Source organism: Corythoichthys intestinalis, chromosome 17 (assembly GCF_030265065.1).
Source record: "Corythoichthys intestinalis isolate RoL2023-P3 chromosome 17, ASM3026506v1, whole genome shotgun sequence".
NCBI classification, from domain to species: Eukaryota; Metazoa; Chordata; class Actinopteri; order Syngnathiformes; family Syngnathidae; genus Corythoichthys; species Corythoichthys intestinalis.
This window is the reverse complement of record NC_080411.1, coordinates 39,999,806-40,019,356: the sequence shown is the minus strand read 5'-3', so window position 1 is coordinate 40,019,356 and position 19,551 is coordinate 39,999,806. Positions and strand designations below refer to the sequence as shown.

Genomic DNA, 19,551 nt, shown 5'->3' with positions numbered 1-19,551 from the left:
AAACACAGACATGAACGTTTCCCCCCAGCTACGAGAGTTCACTCCAGCGTCTTTAGTGTGTCTAGCGGTGGTAAAACATGTTTTTTTTTCTCTCCGGCAACCATCTGTGTTGAGAAAGAGAATGTGTTTGTAATGTAAACATGATACGAGTCATACACACATGCTTTTTATGGAAACTAATTATTTTTTGTTCTGATGCTAATAATGTTGAGATGTCGCTGTGGGTTTAGGCTCACCTATTGGACTGCATTTATCTGAATTTAATTTAGATTTTTTTATTTTTATTTTTTTTTATTTTAACTTAATATTGTACTTATGTTCCAATTTGCTAATATATTTTGAAAAATAAAAAATCCTGTTCAATGGAAAAAAAGGTTTTTTATTTATTTTATTATTTTTTTTAATATCTCAAAATAATTTTAGAGCTGTAATTGCAATACCGTGAAACCGTGATATTTTGGCTTAAATTTATCATACCGTCAGAATATAATACCGGCACATGCCTACTCATGAGAAGCCAGAGAGAAAGGATTATGAGCCAGATAAAGCCAGATGATACACATCACAATGTTCAGACAATAGCGAAAGCACAAGTTGAGAGCAGTTCAATGCTGTTTTAGTGTGTGAATGACTTTAATGAGCTCAAAACTTCCTGGAAGCACATTAACAATTGCTGTAGATTTTGAAGGTGAGCATAAAAAAAATTAACAATTGAAATGTGAAGTTGACATTGCGTTGCACTATGTAAATGTATATGGAGTATAATGTTTTCACACCGGGATGAGGCACGGGAGTTCAGAAAGGATGATAAAGCTCCTCTGGGGTGGACTATTTTGAAGGAGATAAAGATAAATTCCTTCTCCTCCCATCGACCTTGGAAGCTTGTTCGTTTCTAGTAGCTAAACTTAAAGAAGCTCTTTAGTTCTCACTTTTCAGATAAAGGGAAAAAAATATGCACATTTTGCACCGCAAGTATTTTTTTTTTTTAACTTTACTAGTACTAAAGCGGCATTAAAATTTCATTAATTTACATATTTAATCTATTTGGCACTCAACTCATACACTGCCATTGACAGTTGTAGACATCAAGTCCATTTAAACTTGGGTATTGAGTGATCATGTTTCTCTGCCATAGACTGCGATAGACGTCCAATCCAGTGGTCCACAACCTTTTTTGCACCACGGACCGGTGTGATGGGCCTTTTTTTTCACGGACGGGCAATATGTGGCAGGAAAACTAAACTAAATATAAAATAACATGAAGGGAAGGGACTAAAAACGAACATTAGGTGTAGGGAAAATGTAACTCACCATACGCTGAAGCAACCTTTTTTAACAACGGCCTCTCCTAAAACTTGATGCCACATATCCTTGGGCGAAAGCATAATGAGTTCTCCTCCGATCGTGAAAGGTTTCTTGGCTTTAGCAATACAATTTGCCATGAGAAATGATGTTCTCAGAGCATTTGCTTTTTTTTGCCTCTGTTTGCTAGCTTTTAACTACATATTATGCAGAATGGACTTCGTTTTCGGCTCCTCTTCACCTTTTCCCCCGTAAAAAAGCTGTCCAAAGATGTCACCGCCCGCTGCACTCAGTCAACAGCAGCTAACGTTACTGTTTACATTGACTGACACTGGGCTGCTATGCTAGGTATGCAAACACCCCAGTAATGGCGGCCAACTCCCAGAGGAAGACGTACACAAATATCTACTCGGATAAAAAGCAAATACCTTGAAATTTGAAATGTATAGACATTTATGAATATGCTGTGGTAAATAATAGCGTTTTTAGCCCTGTTTTAAAGGAGCTCATAGTTTGAGCACACTTCAAACCTTCAGGTAACTTGTTCCAGAGGTGAGGAGCATAGTAAATAAATGCTGCCTCACCCTGCTTTGTTATGGTTCTTTCAACATACACCAAACCTGTTCCAGATGACCTTAGGGTTCTAGATGCTTCGTAGGGTTCAAAGAAATCAAGCGTGGATTTTGGTCCAAGGCCATTAAGTGTTTTGTAGACAAGAAGTAGTATTTTGTAGTCTATTCTTTAACTCATTGGAAGCCAGTGTAACGATTTCATAACCGGTATAATATGGTCTACTTTCCTCGTACTTGTAAGGACTCTGGCAGCAGCATTCTGTACTAGCTACAGCTCTCTAACTGATTTTTATTAAAACCTGTAAATATACCGTTGCAATAGTCCAATCTACTGAAATTGAATGCAAGATTTTTTCATATCTTGTTTAGGTATAAGCCCCTTAATTCTGGCTATATTTTTTAGGTGGTAATAGGCAGATTTAGTGACAAACTTTGGATGGCTGTCAAATTTTAGGTCTGAGTCAATAACTACGCCAAGATTTCTGATTTGATTTGTACCTGTAAGTGACATTGTGTTAATGTACGTGCATATCTTTGACCTTTCCTTTTTTGGCCCAAAAATGATAACCTCAGTCTTCCCCACATATAGCTGAAGAAAATTCTGGCACATTCGTTCATTGATGATTGCATTTACTCAGGGAGACTAAGGGACTATAATCATGTGGGGACACAGAAATATAAAGTTGTATGTCATCTGTGTAGGTGTGATAGGCGATGTTATACTGTTCCATGATCTGAGTTAGAGGAAGCATATAGATGTTAAATAAAAGTGGTCTGAGAATGGCCCCTTGAGGAACCCCACATTTGTCAATAGAGTAGACGGGCATGTTGATATGTCGTTAACAAATTATTTATTATTTCTCTGCGGCCCGGTAGCAAATGCGCCACGGACTGGTACTGGTCCACAGCCCCTTGGTTGGGGATCACTGGTCCAATCCATTTTGAATTGGAAGGTTGGCAGCGATTGCTCGATTGCTGTCAGTTCCCCATTCAAAATGGATTGGACGTCTATCGCCGTCAATGGCAACCAATAAGTTAATACTTAAATATGAAACATTTTAAAAACCCACTCTTTTTGCTGAGTCTGATCCCCTGAAAATGACATAATCGGGCCCGACTTCCAGTCATGTGTTCAGATCCAGTGACATCCTGAGCCGTGACATTGTGCTACAAAACTGCTTAAAAATGTGAATTATTTTCTTTATTTAGAAATACAGTGATTCCTCGCTATATGGTGCTTTTTCATTTTTTTGTGTGTGTGTTCAATGTATTTGTTCAGATTTAACAGCATTGGAAAGAAATGCATATAAGACTTTTTTAAAATTATACTTTGGGGAGAAAAGGGAAAAAACATAACACAACCCTTATATATATATTTTTTAATAAATGCATACATCTTAACATTTTTAAATGAAATACTGTACAGTATTTTTTTTTTTTTTTTTCAGTGAAAAAAAATCTGTGATGGACTGAGGGTGCGAAGTAGCGAGGGATCACTGTATATGCATGTATACTTGTACAAATCATGGTTTTCTTTCCTATATTTCTAATTTATATCTTAATTATTACATTTGCAGTCATTAAAAACCATTTATTGAAATATACATATACATGTAGGGTAAAACATTATTTTTATTTTTTTTATAAAATTTATCAATAAGGGCCACCTCTACTTCGAAGATTTTCGATTTTCGCTAGGGTCCCCATTAACCGTGAAAAACGAGGGATCACTGTTAAAGAAAAGCTGGACATTTGTTTTTGTTATTTGTACTTAATTGTGGCTGATTTTTCTCACAGCTTCCCTCACTGACGCCAAAGGAAGAAGGAGCTGCCTCCGACTCAAAGTATTTGTTAGGCCACAAAGTAAGTTGTACATTGTTGGTACAATAAGCTGAGTGACATCTGATTGCGGTAATCACACATCTTCTCTCCTCTTTGTGTTTAAGACAATTGTGTGCGCAACTCTGGTAGCGTTGAGGAAGGAATCGACTTTGATGAAAACAGTCACAACAGTCTAGAACCAAGAGGTTGGTGGATTTTATAGCAGTGTGTCTAAGTGTGTGCGTGTGTGTATTTGTATGAGCATGCTCTGTGGCTTTTTAATATTCTTAGTTCAATACAACACTGTAAACGATGCTATACTATACTATACTACCGTATTTTTTGGGCTATAACTCGCAGTTTTTTTCATAGTTTGGCTGGGGCTGAGACTTATACTCAAGAGCGATGTATGTGTGAAATTATTAACACATTATGATATCATTTCACATGTTATTTTGGTGTTTTGGAGTGACACTGATGGTTTGGTAAACTTGTTAGCATGTTCTTTATGCTATAGTTATCTGAATAAACTCTTAATAGCTATGGCCACGTTCGCGTTCTGCCTTTGGCAATGTGTGTTGAATTCTATTATTGACTTTTTTATATTGAAATGCATGCTTTTAGTTTGTGGCGCTTTCACGCCCACGTGGGGGCGCACTCGCACTTGTTTAGGTGAAGAAGAGCGCTCACACACCAGAAGAAGACTGACAGCTACGCAGCTCTGAGTGAGTGGGCGAGTTAGCGAGAGAGAAAAACGGCTGCGAACATACGTTCATTGTTTATGCTTGTAAAATATCTCTACAGAGGCAACGCCTGTGTGTATCATCTTTTCTGTTGTTGTTGTGTGTTTTCCACCCGCGGTCAGACACTTAGAGCCACTTGTGTGGTTGTTTGAACAATGTGCTAATGCTAGCGAACGCATGCTAACAGTTTGTGTCATTGCTGTAATAGCACCTAATTATCATTTATTTACGGTGATGCGAACCTGTTTGGTATCGAGGACAAAATTGATTCAGCAAATTATACGGACGTCCAGCTTCGTCATTTGGGAGTTTAGCTCGCTGTATAGCCAGGACCGAGCCGTTATATTCGCATTTCGTTGTTCATGCACTGTACACTGTACACGTATTCAGCATGTTGTTGTCTATTGTATTTTTGTATTAAATTGCCTTTCAAGATGACATATCTGTCCTATATGTTGGATTTTATCAAATAAATTTCCCCCAAAAATGCGACTTATACTCCAGTGCGACTTCTATGTTTTTTTTCTCTTTGTTGGGCATTTTATGGCTGGTGCGACTTATACTCAGGTGCGACTTGTAGTCCGAAAAATACGGTATACTATACTATACTATACTATACTATACGATAATATATACAACGCAATATATCGTTTGAATATCACCATCGCGATGTACGCATGCGCAATAGTCATATTGCAGGATGTGCATGTTATTATTTTTATGAATACAATGAGCGGCATGGAAAATGAATGAATGAATGAATAAGCTTTTGGTTTGCTTCATAAAAGCAGCAAGTGTGCTTCCTTTATCCCTTTTATATACAGTAATCTTCATCATTCACAGATAAACCCCCTTAGCCTGGATGAAAGGGAATTATATGAATAGAATCATATATCGCGGTTTTGCAATTTTAGGCACTTTCAGTTCTTAAATAAATGAAGAATAAATACATGCAATTGAAGTCAATTACAGCACCTTAAATCTACAACGCAACAATAAAAAACTACAGAAACTAGAAGATAACATTTTTATAATGAAGAATATGATAAATTGTTCGAAGAATATAAAATAAGGGAAAAAATTAAGAATACAAGGATAAATGAGAAAACAAGGGGGAAACTCTTTCAAAATACTGAATACATTACACGAATACAAAAAATAACAGTTTTAATATTTCAATATACTGCAATGTATCGCAAACCCTCAAAAAGTTGCAGGTTGTAGGTTTTTTTCCAATATCATTCATATATCTACTATTTCAGATAAATAGTTTAAGCTTTTTTGTTTACTCTCAATACACTTTATAATAATGATTGTGTTCCTTTACTAATGTTTTTTTCACAATGTGTATTCGATCTTTACACAAATTCTATGTACAGTAGATTCACCATGTGAATTTAATTGTAATTATTACGTGTGTGTACATTGAAAAATAAGTATCTATATTTTTATATAATTTTTGGAAGATGAAAAAAACAAAAAATATATCTAAACTCAGTTTCAAATGCAGTAATTTACAGTAACTGGATTCAAAACCTACACCTCCAAAATAATATTGAACCTAAATTAATTGTGTACTTTTTTTTATTGTGTACATCACAGTGGATGCCTCTCAAAACCTCAAAATTTACACATGACGTAAAACTGTAACTCTCTGGAGATTTTTAATGGTAACACAACTTACAAGTATTGTACATGTTGTTTTGTTTCACAATATAAAAATACTAAAATCTTTGAAACTGTAACTGTAGAGGGGATTCTATGAAGCACAATTTCCCTAGTGGCTGTGCCTATCTGTCGTCTTTTATAATGATGTGTCTTGACACTTTAAATTCTCTCTGTGACTGCAGCCTGTTTATGGCATTGCCACGTTGTTTTATATTGTTTGCTCCTGTTACTTTACTTTATAGTTACAAGTGGAAGCAGCGAGATATAAAATATATCCAAAATCCTTTATTAGACAGAACAGTTATTTCAGTCATTAAGTGAATGTCTGAAGAGACCCAGCATGTTTTAATTGAGAACAAACGAGTCACATCAAAATAAATGCAAGTATGGAAGTATTGATACCACAGTTGAGAGTATTATTGTTGCATTAGTAAAATAACAGCTTTAAACAAGCTTAATTAATTGATTAATTTTAATGTCTTTGTTTTTAAAATCCCTTTTTTCCCACTGACCACTGACCTGTAAGGTCTGCAGAGATTTTGGAATTAAAACATTCCAAATATTGTTTGGCCTCCAGAGGCTGTTATTAATATTGTCGTAATTTGGGGACTATAAGGCGCACCTGAGTATAAGCCGTCAGCCACAGAATTTGACACGAAAACGGCAGCGGCGGTCGTCACTGTATTATGGGATATTTACACCAAAACATATTATGGTAACCGGTAACACTTTATTTGACAGCGGTGTCATAAGACTAAATGAACCACCATGAAGCTTTGAACCAATTGGCTTCAAAGTTTCATTTGGCCATCACTGCTCCCTTGAAGGAGACAGTCAACCTCTGCTGCCACCTGCTGTAAGCACTGTTGTCGTCCAACATGATTCCTAGCATGTATGGCGATACAGATGTAAATAACAATTCAAATGCATTTTCTGTGCTAATTATTTCTTCAGTTACTGCTCCAGTTGTTTCATTAATTGCTAGTTATGGTATTTGTTAACACTTGGGTGACAGTGGCACCATAAGACTGCCATATGACCGTCATAATTATGACATGACACTGCCATGAGCATTACTGAATGCTTATGCCAGATGTCATTGTGTGTCATCCGGCAAATGATCTCAGTTTGAATCGATGTAAAAGATCCTAGCTGGACATAAATGCAGATAGTGACATAATTTCCCATATGGCACCTAATGACATCGGTCAAAAGCATTCATTAATGCCCATGATAGTATCATTTCATAATTATGGCGGTCTTATGACGGCGCTGTTAACCCAATAAATCAAATAAGCCGCACTGGACTATAAGCCACAGGATTCAAAATTAGGCAAAAAAGTGGCTTATACGGTGCTATTAAAAAGTATCTGAACCTTTTGGAATTTCTCAAATTTCTGCATAAAATCACCATTAAATGTGATCTGATCTTTGTCAAAATCACACAGATGTAAAAAAACAGTGTCTGCTTCAACTAAAACCACCCAAACATTAATAGGTTTTCCTATTTTAATGAGGATAGCAGGCAAACAATGACAGAAGGGGGAAAATAAGTAGGTAAACCCTCTTCCTAAGAAGACTTAAAGAGCAATTGAAACCCATTTTTACCACACAATTTATGTCAGGTGTATTCCCAATCACTGATGAGTAGTTTAAAAACTGGCCTGCCCACTATAAAACACACACCTGGTGAGAATTGTCTTGATGAGAAGCATTGTCTTATGTGCATCATGGCTCGGTCAAAAGAGCTGTCTTGAAGACCTGTGATCAAGAATTGTAGATTTGTATTAAGCTGGAAAGGATACAAATCCATCTCAAAATGTTCATCAATCGAAAATCAGAGAAGTTGTCTACAAATGGAGAGAGTTTGGCACTGTTGCTTCTCTCCCAAGGAGTGGCTATCTACCAAAGATGAAGTCAAGAGTTCAGCACGGAATACTCAGAGAGGTAAAAAAGAACTCTAGAGTGTCTGCTAAAGACTTACAGAAATCATTGGCACAGTCCAATATCTCTGTGCACGCATCAACTATATGTAATACTATGGCCAAGCATGGTGTTCATTGGAGGACTCCACAGAGGAAGCCACTGCTGTCTAAAGAAAAAAAACAAAAACATTGTTGCTTGTTTCATGTTCTCAAAAAGGCACTTGGACACGCCACAGAAGTTTTAGCAAAATGTGGACTGATGAAACATAAGTTGAATTCTTTGGGAGTAACATACGTCATGTGTGGAGGAAAAATGGAACAGCTCACCAACATCAACACCTCATCCACACCGGCAAGAATGGTGGAGGGAGCATCATGATTTGGGGCTGTTTTGCTACCTCAGAACCTGGACAACTTGCAATCGTTAATGGAAGAATGAATTCAAAAGTTTATCAGGATGTTTTGCAGGAAAACCTGAGGCTGTTTGTCAGACAGTTGAAGCTAAAAAGAGGATGGATCCTGCACCAAGACAATGATCCAAAATACAGAAGTAAATCAACTTCAAAATGGTTTCAGAAGAACAAAATACACGTTCTGGAGTAGCCAAGTCAAAGTCCAGACTTGAACCGCTTTGAGATGCTGTGGCATGACCTAAAGGCAGCAATTTATGCCAGACATCCCAGGAATCTGACTGAACACAAGCAGTTTTGTCGAGAAGAATGTGCCAAGATTAGTCCTGATCGATGTACCAGTCTGTTCTGCAGCTACCGGAAGCGTCTGGTTGAAGTTATTGCTGCCACAGGGGGGCCACAAAATATTAAATGTGATGGTTCACTTACTTATTTTCCCCCTTCTATCATTGTTTGCTTACTATCCTCATTAAAATATGAAAACCAATAAATGTTTGGGTGATTTTAGTTACAGCAGACACATTTTTATCATCTGTGTGATTTTGACAAAGATCAGATCACATTTGATGGTGATTTTATGCAGAAACGTGAGAAATTTCAAAAGGTTCGGATTCTTTTCATACCACTGCAGTCCGAAAATGAGGGTAGTAATGCACTCACAAACCTCTTAATTTAAGAGGAAATCTTCACTCTTGCCATTTCTCCCCCCTTCAGATGACATCAGTCATGAGTCACCGGAGCCTTCACGAAGCGACGTGAACTCTGCCGTCCACTGCTGCAATTCCGTGCTGCTTCTCAGTTCCAGCCTCATACTCCTGGCAGCTATCTTGTGCTTATAGCGCTCGTTCTGAGGAAAAATCCAAGATATGACTGTCCTGATTGGACCACAGGCTGCCCTACCTTGCAACCCCTCCCACTTACGGAGCACTTTTTTTTATTGCATTAAAAAAAAAAAAAAAACACGACAAACTCGGACAATCTCTCTCAGTGAAAAAGAAGGGGACCATGAAAGTTTTCATTTTGCCCACTAGTGTGCGTGACCTTCTTCAAAGAGGCTCCTTTCAGATATAATACATTGATTTGTGTTGACGCAAACACACATACACACGCATTCACAAACGACATTGTTCACATTCTTCAAGGAAGCGCTGCAGGATCACTTAAAGTTTACAGGCCTTTTTTCTGTCTGTAACATCAGACGAGACCCCTTCAAATAATAGGGGTAATTCTCACGTCAGAAGATCTCGGGTCTGTAGAAAAGGACATTGAGGGCACTCTTCTCTCTAATGTAACCTTCCTCAGGTGATAAAGGAGTTGGATGATTTGTTACGAGACTGTGGAGTAGCCTTGGTGAAAATATATTGAGAACATAGAAAAAAAAAAAAAAAAAAGCACTCATTTTTAGTATCTGAAGTGAAGCGATTTAGTGGTGTTTTTTTTTTTTTTTTTTTTTTTTAATGATTCACATATTTCATGTGTATCAACCAACACGGGTGTACAGTAAAATATTTGAATGATGTGCAAGGTATTTTGTTTATTTGTTTGTTTGTTTTTTTGTCCTGGCAACATGTGTTTTTATTTATTGTGATTCCTTGTGCTTTATTCTCATTTAGCGCTGGTAAAAAGGCAATAAAAACGCATTAGCACAATAACTCATCAGGTTAGATAACACACTTCATTTGGAAAACTCATACAATACTAGTCAATATAGTTTGTGTATCTGTTCTAAGCTTGAATGTTTTTGAATGGTTTTTAAAAAAGTCTAGAAAGGAAGAAAAAAAAGTCTGATGTACCATCAGGGTGTAAAAAATGTGTTCTCAACGGCGTTATTCATTTTGACACAATTTTTGTATATAGTAACACATGTCATAAAGAGTTCAGGGATGTTTCCGTGGCTGAACTGAAATATATAAATAGCAACAATGAGTTTAGTCCTCCTTATATTAAGCAGCACAGATTTGGACAAATGAGCATGATGCAGTCTTGTGGTACACTAAATGATAGACAACAGTGCGGTACATCAAACGGGAATGAGACTCGAGTTTGTCCCCGGGTTACGAACGAGTTCCATTCCTACGCTGGCGACGTAACCTGAATTTCCACATAAATCAGAATTAACCCTTAAAGTACCCCTACATCTAAAAATAACTATCCAAAAACACGTATTGTACGTCATTGTACTATCATTGCCAAGACGCTGGAGCTAAGGCTATGTTCATACCGCAGGTCTTAATGCACAAATCTGATTTTTTTTGTCATGTTTTTTTGGCTTGCCCGTTCAGACTGCCTTTGTCCATTGAGCCCATTCAAGTATAACGCATGCGCACTAATTGGCAGTCCGAGATGCCCTGCCGAAAATGACCCGCATGCACAGGAGCATCAAAACAATATATAAATAAAATAACAGACATAAATAATCCCTGTTTAATATTATATTCAGAGTTTATATGGATTGATAGCGTGCACGCACTGTCCGTGCATGACACACACACACATGGAGAGTTTGCCCCGACTCTTGGCCATGTAAGCAATCCTGAAATATTGCTCATATGGAGCAGAGAGAAAACCGACATTCTCAGGCTTATCCTCAACCCATTTTATTTTTTATGACTTCCCCAAAAGCCATGTTCAAGGCAAACTAGGCGCTAACGCACAGCTGCACCGCTACCGTAGCGCCCTGTCTCTCACTCTTTGACGACATAATTGCTGCACGAATTCCAATTTGGGAGACTTGACAGTTCAGACCGCCGTGACATTCTGAAAAAATGTGGCCCAGATCGGATTTAAACCACATACGAAAGTGACCCAGATCGGAATTAAAATGGTCCACTTCTATCCGACTTGTCACGTTCAGACCATCAAGTTAATGCCTCACCCGAGTCGGAATAACACGAAAAAATTGGATTCGTGCATTAAGACCTGTAGTATGAACCTAGCCTTAGTCCTAGCTAGACAGCAAGATAAGCTCCAAAATGAGGACGTCAGACGTGCGTGTGGTTCGATGACTTTATTCAGCTGCTCAAGACATCAACACTTGCAGAACAAAACTAAAATAAAAAATTAAATTAAATCAGTTTCATCTTCAATAACAGTAATTAAAATTTGTGTTTATAACTAGTTGCTGATACAGCAATAACAATCCACACAAACGATTAGCATGTGTCAGTTAGCTTTCGCACAATCTTCAAAAACAATCACATAAACACACTCAAAATGTTCGACCACAATTGTAAACGCACTATAAATAGTACAAAAGGTGTTATATAGAGGTGTTGCTACATAAGCAGCAAATGTGTGCGTAGGCTTGCAGCTGTAATCTTTCCCCTCTCTCACTTGGCTACGCGACTTCTTTGTGGAAGCAGATGTGCTCTTCTTCGTGTGTGCAAATAAATTCTTCATGTACATGCACCCTTACTTCCTGTGCCAAAACAATCGCATGCATCACTAAACAAAAGTCAACATTAACATTAAAAAAATCGACGAGACTCCAGCGTTTTAAAGTCGAAATCACGTAAGTACGTCATAACCTGTACTTATTTTCTGTTAATCAAAATAGTTTTACCATGATATTTTTACATTGTCTAACGTTGTGTGAGCGGTAAAAATCAGTGATTGATCATGTTTCAGTGCCATTGACAGCAACCGATTTTGACTGGAAAATAGATTGGTCATCTGTGGCCGTTAATGTTAGCCAATGATTTAAATGGGAAGTTCAAAATTTTTGACTTAGGCTTAATCTTGGGCTTATTGGAGGTTTAATTAGTCGGTTCAGTTGATTTAAACAAATTCCGTGCAGTTTGCCAATTATTTGTTAGTTTCAGGGCTCCGGAGTGACTAAGCTAGTATGAGTCAATGATCCCATCTTAGAATGGCAATAAAAAACAACATATACACGCATGAAAATCACCGATGACCTATGCAATCAATAGTGTTGGCTATGTTTTCAGGAAAAAAAAGTTATTAATACCTACCATTGCATGTCAATAATTGTATTATGAACCGCAACATTTGTAATCCAGCAGCTCTGCAGGGAACAGCTGTGTGTTTATGTCGTAGCCAACAGCAAGTAAACAGTTTATATTGTTCCTCGTTCTCCATCGGGAATTTGTGGAACATTTATTTTGCCCATTTCTTACAGTATTTCCACAGCCATCCATGCACATTTCCCCATGTTGCTGTTCTTCAGTTAAGACGCAGTGGACTGATGCTGCGTTCAAGGAAGGTGGGAAATCGGAGTTTTCCAACCTCCAACCAGGAAAAATATTGGAACACCACTCGAACTGGGAGGCCCTAGTCGGGAAAAAAAGTACCGCAACTTCACTGGTTGCTTCAATTTGAAGTCTTCGACAAAATGATGCTGCCCGTCGAAAAGTAGACCGTCAATAGGAAAACTACAGAAGGCAGTTTACAGTGTGTGCTATTTTCTTTAGCTGACGTTTTTCCTCCACTATTTGATCGCTTACGAGAAGGCAGGTTTGCTGGAGGTCAAAATGTCTTTTGATGGCCAAAATAAAACACTTGTCGCATCACAGTCAGCCATCTTGCTGTGGGAAGAGGGAGAAGTCCGACTTCCACGAATGCAAAAGGAGCACAAGTAGCCGAAGCACCCATCTTTATTGTGGTCTCATTACTGGTGTTGGGCATCGTTTGAAATTGAACGATTCCGATTACGATTCCACGTTTCAATTCCGGTTCCCAACGATTCTTGATTCCAATTCTTTAAGAGGCACGGTAAAAAAAAAATTGCATGGTTTATATTAAAGTCTTACCTTCTCATTGATTTTTTAAATTATATGAACTTCTCACAGGGATAATTTTAACTTGTATATGAATATCATTCTTTGAACTTGAGCATTTTTTTCCCCGTTCGGCAGTCAGGGCATAGAAACATAGAATCGGAATTTTAAAATTCGAACGATTCCGGGAGCATCGGAGTGATAGAACCGGTTCCCATCGATGCTCGATGACCAACCCTACTCATTACATATCTAAAAAAAATAGTCATGCAGAATAAAATGAATTACGGCAGTTTGGGTCGACATTGTTGTGACCGGATGGATATTTGGAACAATGATCTGCGTTTTTAATTTATTTGACTTGACTATGTTAGATTTGTTAATATTGTTTTTTTATTGACATGCTAATAAGGGACCATTGACTCGCACTAGCTTAGCCACTCTGGAGCCCTGAAAATAACAAATTACTGACAAACTGTACGGAATTTGCTAAAATCAACTCCACCGACTAATTGAACCCCGCTAACTCGATGATTAAGCCTAAATCAAAAATTCTGAACTTCCGCTTTAGGTTCTAACTAAAACAGTTTGCACGCTAGAATGTACAAGTCTCCCATTATTGTCTACATGGTGTATTATACTATATAAAGCTCATGTGCACAGTACACACTACACTGGTGCACCTGCTGAGTGCTGCAATGAGAACTCAACCCCTATAGAGAGAAAGATAGAGTCAGAATTGTGACTGTAACATGTCCATTTTCATTTAGTAATGTGTCAGTACATTTAAAGAATAGTGACAGATATTAAAGTAGGTAAATACAAATGTATATTTAACAAAGAGTGGCAGTGATTTCATATATTGTCAAAAAAAAATTCTTTTTTCTTTCTTTTTTTAATGAACGAACAAAAATCATTCATTATGGGAGAGAGTTTGTAACTACAAAGCCAGAACAAAATCATGATAAAGTTTGAATTTTTCAGACGAATCATTCACTTTCATGTTAATATTCATTTTCTCTCTCAACAGCATAATTACTCCTGAGTGCTAAAAATGCTGCTCTATGTGGGTGCTAACACACATATAGGTTACGTGCATGTTCAAAGTTTGATGTTTTGTAACACTGCATTCACTTACACAACTTATTTGCATATGCATTGCATGATCACAAAGTCACTTAACTAGCTCCCAATCCTTGTCTTTTGTGGATGCCCCCCTTCCCCTGTGTATTTTCACATCTGTGCAGCTCTGCAGAAAAAAGCGGATTTACTTTTATCATTTTACCACAAAAATCCGTGCATCTGAGTTTAACCAATAGAGTCATGTTTTTACTCACCTTAAAATCTTTACCTGCGGCCATGTCACCATGACAAAAGCAACCAATTTCCTGGATACTGTGTATCCAACAATGAATCTATTGTAACATACAGTGTTAGATACTTTGTTCACACCCCTCTTTATGGGTAATCAGTAAGAAAATAATGTTTGATATTATAAGACTTTCATTTTGTATGTATTTTATATAAAACATAGAAACATTACACCCTTGGGATGTTCATTTGTGCAAATGTGGAGCATATTAAACATGAAGTGGTCATCTTACACTCATGAATCATGGAAAGGGTCTGAATGAATACCAGATGGATCTTTAAGAGCTAGAAAGTCTTGTAATACTGTAGTTCACACAGGTTTTTCATTTATACAGTATACAAGGGCGTAGGTTTGCATAGAGACGGTAGTGAGAAAACACTATCAAATTTTCAGGATGCTTAAATTGTACCCACTAACTTTTAAGCAACATTATTTGCATTATATAATGAGTTCAGTTATATAAGTAATTTAGATTGTCTTCCCATATGTTTTAAGGATATATTTGACCCTACCGTTATTTAGTGATTTATTTTCATTATGTTCAGAGTTACATTTGCCCCTTTTTACTTGCTCGATGTGCCAGTCTTTTGTCCTTCGAACGCATGTTTTATTGACTGATGACTTGACCCCGAAACCCCAAACACACCATTCACAGCCCAACAGAAATACAATATGTCGACAACATGCGGCCATAGACTTCATAATGTTTTGACGGGACACGGGGTGCGGGGCCGATAAATAGGGGGCCTGCATTATTGGCGTGGCTGTCAAAGCTGTCCGAGTGGAATCACAGTCAAAAGAGCCTTTTTCGTTTAAAATTCTTGTGAACAAATGCTTAAATCCCTGAATTCTTTATAGATATGGACGTGAAACTGTCTCAATTCTTGGTTAAAAGAAAAAAAAGAAAAAAAAAACGTGCAGTTAGCATTTATTTTACGTAAATATGTCGAAGTACAATGCTAGTCTGTTAGCAAATATAGCTAGCGGCTGCCTTATGTAAACTGAGGTTTTCCGGTGAAAATTCTTGTGGATAAATGCTTAAATCCCCGAATTCTTTACAGATATGAACGTAAAACAGTCTCGATTCTTGGTTAAAAGCAAAAAAAAAAAAAAAATGCAGTTATCAATTATTCCACGTGAATATGTCGATGTACAATGCTAGTCTGTTAGTGAATATAGCCAGCTTCTGCCTTATGTAAACAGAGCTTTTCTGGTAAAAATCCTTGTGAATAAATTTTCAAATTCCCGAATTCTTTATAGATATGGATGTAAAACAGTCTCGATTTTTGGTTAAAAGCAAAAAAAAAATAAAAAACTGCCATTAGCATTTATTTTACATAAATATGTCGAAGTACAATGCTAGTCTGTTAGTGAGTGTTGCTAGCGGCCGCATGATGTAAACAGAGCTTTTCTGGTGAAAATTCTTGTGAATAAATGCTTAAATCCCCGAATTCTTTACAGATATGAACGTAAAACAGTCTCGATTCTTGGTTAAAAGCAAAAAAAAAAAGTGCAGTTATCAATTATTCCACATGAATATGTCGATGTACAATGCTAGTCTGTTAGTGAATATAGCTAGCTTCTGCCTTATGTAAACAGAGCTTTTCTGGTAAAAATCCTTGTGAATAAATTTTTAAATTCTCGAATTCTTTATAGATATGGACGTAAAACATATTCAATTCTTGGTTAAAAGCAAAAAAAAAAAAAAAAAAAACGTGCAGTTAGCATTTATTTTACGTAAATATTGCGAACTATGCAGTAGCAGCTAATTTCTCCCATTGATTTTTTTCACGTTTCAAAATGCTTGCATGGTACGAAATATAATAATTACCTTGAATCCTCGAACAAATCACTCCTGAGACACTTCTTCCTTTTTGTATGCGGTACAGCTTTCGTACTATTTCAACAGAAATCCGGCGTTAGATCGCTGCGTGCGTGTGTTTGTGAATAGCACCTCTTGATGTGGGCGGCCCCCTACATGAATGCACGGCACAGTGCATGACCAATCTGACCCGTCAAGAACATTATGAACTTTATGATGCCGCTACCTCCGCCCCCTTCGAAGAGGAGGGATTTTAGAAGGTTTTTTTTGGCCAGCAGTAGCCACTGTAACTAATGTAAAAAGACGTCAATGTTGTGGAAGTAGGGACCACACCACTAATTTTGCAAGTGAAAATTAAATTTGCTAATACAATCCTGGCATCTATTTTAGAAGTTTTTAAAAAGCTTCTTCAGTAGTTTTTGAAAACAAAGCTTTGAATCTGAATCGAACGGTGTATCACCTGAACCAATACATATGAAAGTTTGTATCAGTCAATGGAGATTTATTTTGCATTGATCATTTGCTATTCATTGTTAGGTATCTGTGAGAAATGCAGTCCTGACCCCCACTCACCCAATCTGTTTGGCCTTATTAATGTCCCGTCCCCAGCAAAAAGTGTAGATGCAGGTTATGCTGTTATACTGTCCCTACCAATGCTGAGATCAAACCTACGCCCTTGGCAGTATATTGGTGGCCCTTTGTTAAATCTCACCTCTATTTGTATGTTTACTCTCTGTGGCAAGACTTACATTACACTTCTATTGAGGATGTTTGACATGTTATCGATAAACTGTTTCACGAGTGTTGGTCCAAAGGGTTCTGTTTCTATTTCACCTGAACATGTAACCTGCAGTTCAATTTTACTGATTCTAGTTTGCAGAATCCTTTCTCCGTGCTTTCTATCTACAAATGCCATGGTGTGCTTTTGTCTGGGCAATTTTTTTGTTTGTTTGAAACAATTATGTTTCCCGAAATTTAAAAAGACATTGTACTGCGCGTCCCCCGTACCCCTTCTTATCTCTTGATTCCGTTTCCCTGCTCAATCTCTCGCTACATTTTTTTCTCTTCCAGAAAGTGCGTTTATTTGTAAATACACGTGTTGGAGCAGCTATAACTAATGAAAACAATCATGGTGTAATAAATATTTCTTTGTCATTGTAAGCATTTTGTGTGTTTGTATCATTAATGACTTCAAAATGAGTGACAAAAATACGAACATGGAAGCTCAGTCGGAGTCTGTCACACACAGGCTGAGTTCAGAAGAACAGCTGTTTCTTTTGGATCTGAAGGTAATATGCAGACTGTGAAAAAAAAAACAAAAAGAATCTTCGATTAATCTTTCAGGAATGTGGAGCGCTTGTGGGAGGCTCACCAGGAAAGGGCTTCATATGCCTTTTAGCTCTTCACTCTGCATGGCTTCTTTTTTAATTCAAATTAATACCAACCCTCTTACCAATACCTACAGTAGGCTTCAACTCACCTCTGCGCAGTTTGGAACTTGGATGAATCCTGAGCTGGAATAATACATGTGTCGTCTATTTTTTCTGTTTTAGCGGCGATTGAGATTCACAACATAAAAGTCTGATTATGTTATTACTTTTTAAAAATAGTTGAGATCAAAAAGATGACATTGAATAAACAACCCTCAGGGCCTAGCCGTGAGTTTAGCAATGAGCATAAGTAAAGATAGCAACATTTACAAACAATAAATAAATAGAGAAATACATTTTATTCTTTGTGACAGCAAAGGCACTGTGGAGATACAGTATTGTTTTCATATAAGAATAATTTGGAAGGATTTCAAAGTTTTAAAACCCTTGGATGATAAACTTACACCATCATCAGTTTTCTAATACCAGAACAGAATTCATGCATTCATTTTCTATAATATCAAGATGAACAGTGAGCTTCAAGTGACTATGACAGGATTAATAAAAAAGTCTTAAATGGTATTAATATGTGAATTAGAATCATATTTTGAGACGATTCGACTATATACACATGTGCAAAGCGCAGACGAAGACAAATTAGTCTTTTAATCTGCCGTTTAGCCCTTGCCTGTCATTATAGCGCTCTAGCGTCCCCAGCTGGATGATGACGTCGGCAGGGTCACGATTTTGTCCGATTTATTATTCAGCCCACTGAGGGGAAGTTATTCAGAACGAGGAAAATGCGACGAAGAGAAGACCAAAATGTCATTGTTTCAGTCTCTCTACTCCAATGTTTTTACAGGATATTCTTTTTATCTAAGTGTTTTTCCCCAATTGCTAGACAAATGGTATGGACATAACAAATAACAGTCTTGTGCTAAATGGAATATGAAATATTCAAAATGCATTTATTCAATACGACATGGCAAAATGACTCCATAATTGTCAAACTTCTTGCACCTTCCGAACGCTATTTTATGCCACCGGAGTTAGTCCGGCTTTTTTCATTTCCCTGCCCTGGCTTCAGAGAGCGTAAACAAACCAGGAGGAGTGACAGCTAACCGACATGCTAACCCGAACCAAGCTGCATTTCAAAGTCTTAATCTTGCCTTTCTAAGCGAAAAATCACACAAAACTACCCTGGAAATGTCACACGCTGATCGGTAACCCCCCCGGCAGCGAGCAAGTGACAGCTCGCCGTTCCCCTGCTGTGGACAGGAGAGCTCGTTTGCAGGGGAAGCAGCTGGAGAATGACCGCCAGACAAACCGGCCAACGTCGGAGGAGCACGTAGCTGTCCGAGCCCACCCCGATGGTCTATTGCCAGTGTTCTGCCAAATTTTACACCCTTATAATATCTTGCTCCCAAAGCTGTTGTGGCTGCGAATAAGACCTCTTTTACATTCAGTTAGACTCTCAATGTTATCCACAGGTTCAAAATAAACAAGTAACATCGTAAGCATACATGTTGAACACAAATATATGGCATAAATTTATGCCTAACTACACGGCGAAGATGTAAACAGTGAGAGAGCGGCATGCAGTTGTTGTGTGCAGCCAACATGGCAGGATGTGTCTGAGGAGAACTTTTCTATATGTCAGTCCATGATCAAACGGAAGTAAATATTCCTTTATTTAAAGAAAGTTTGTAGTGTTTACTTTGTAATCACTGTATTTGCAGCCATTTTTAACACAAAGTTGCAATTTCTCATGGGGTGCAAAATTCAACACCGGGCATACAAAGAGGGTAAT

At 37.5% G+C, this 19,551-nt stretch overlaps 1 protein-coding gene across 1 annotated transcript in view; it reads left to right on the top strand.

The window, feature by feature from the left end:
* LOC130905126 (ephrin-A5b-like) overlaps positions 1–19,037 on the top strand; it is a 140,189-nt gene extending 121,152 nt beyond the window's left edge. The window contains exons 3-5 of the mRNA XM_057818180.1: positions 3,672–3,737; positions 3,821–3,901; positions 9,156–19,037. Of these exons, the coding sequence (XP_057674163.1) occupies positions 3,672–3,737; positions 3,821–3,901; positions 9,156–9,280 (272 nt within the window). The 3' untranslated portion in view covers positions 9,281–19,037. The remainder of the gene's footprint in view (positions 1–3,671; positions 3,738–3,820; positions 3,902–9,155) is intronic.
* The last annotated feature ends 514 nt before the right edge of the window (positions 19,038–19,551 follow it).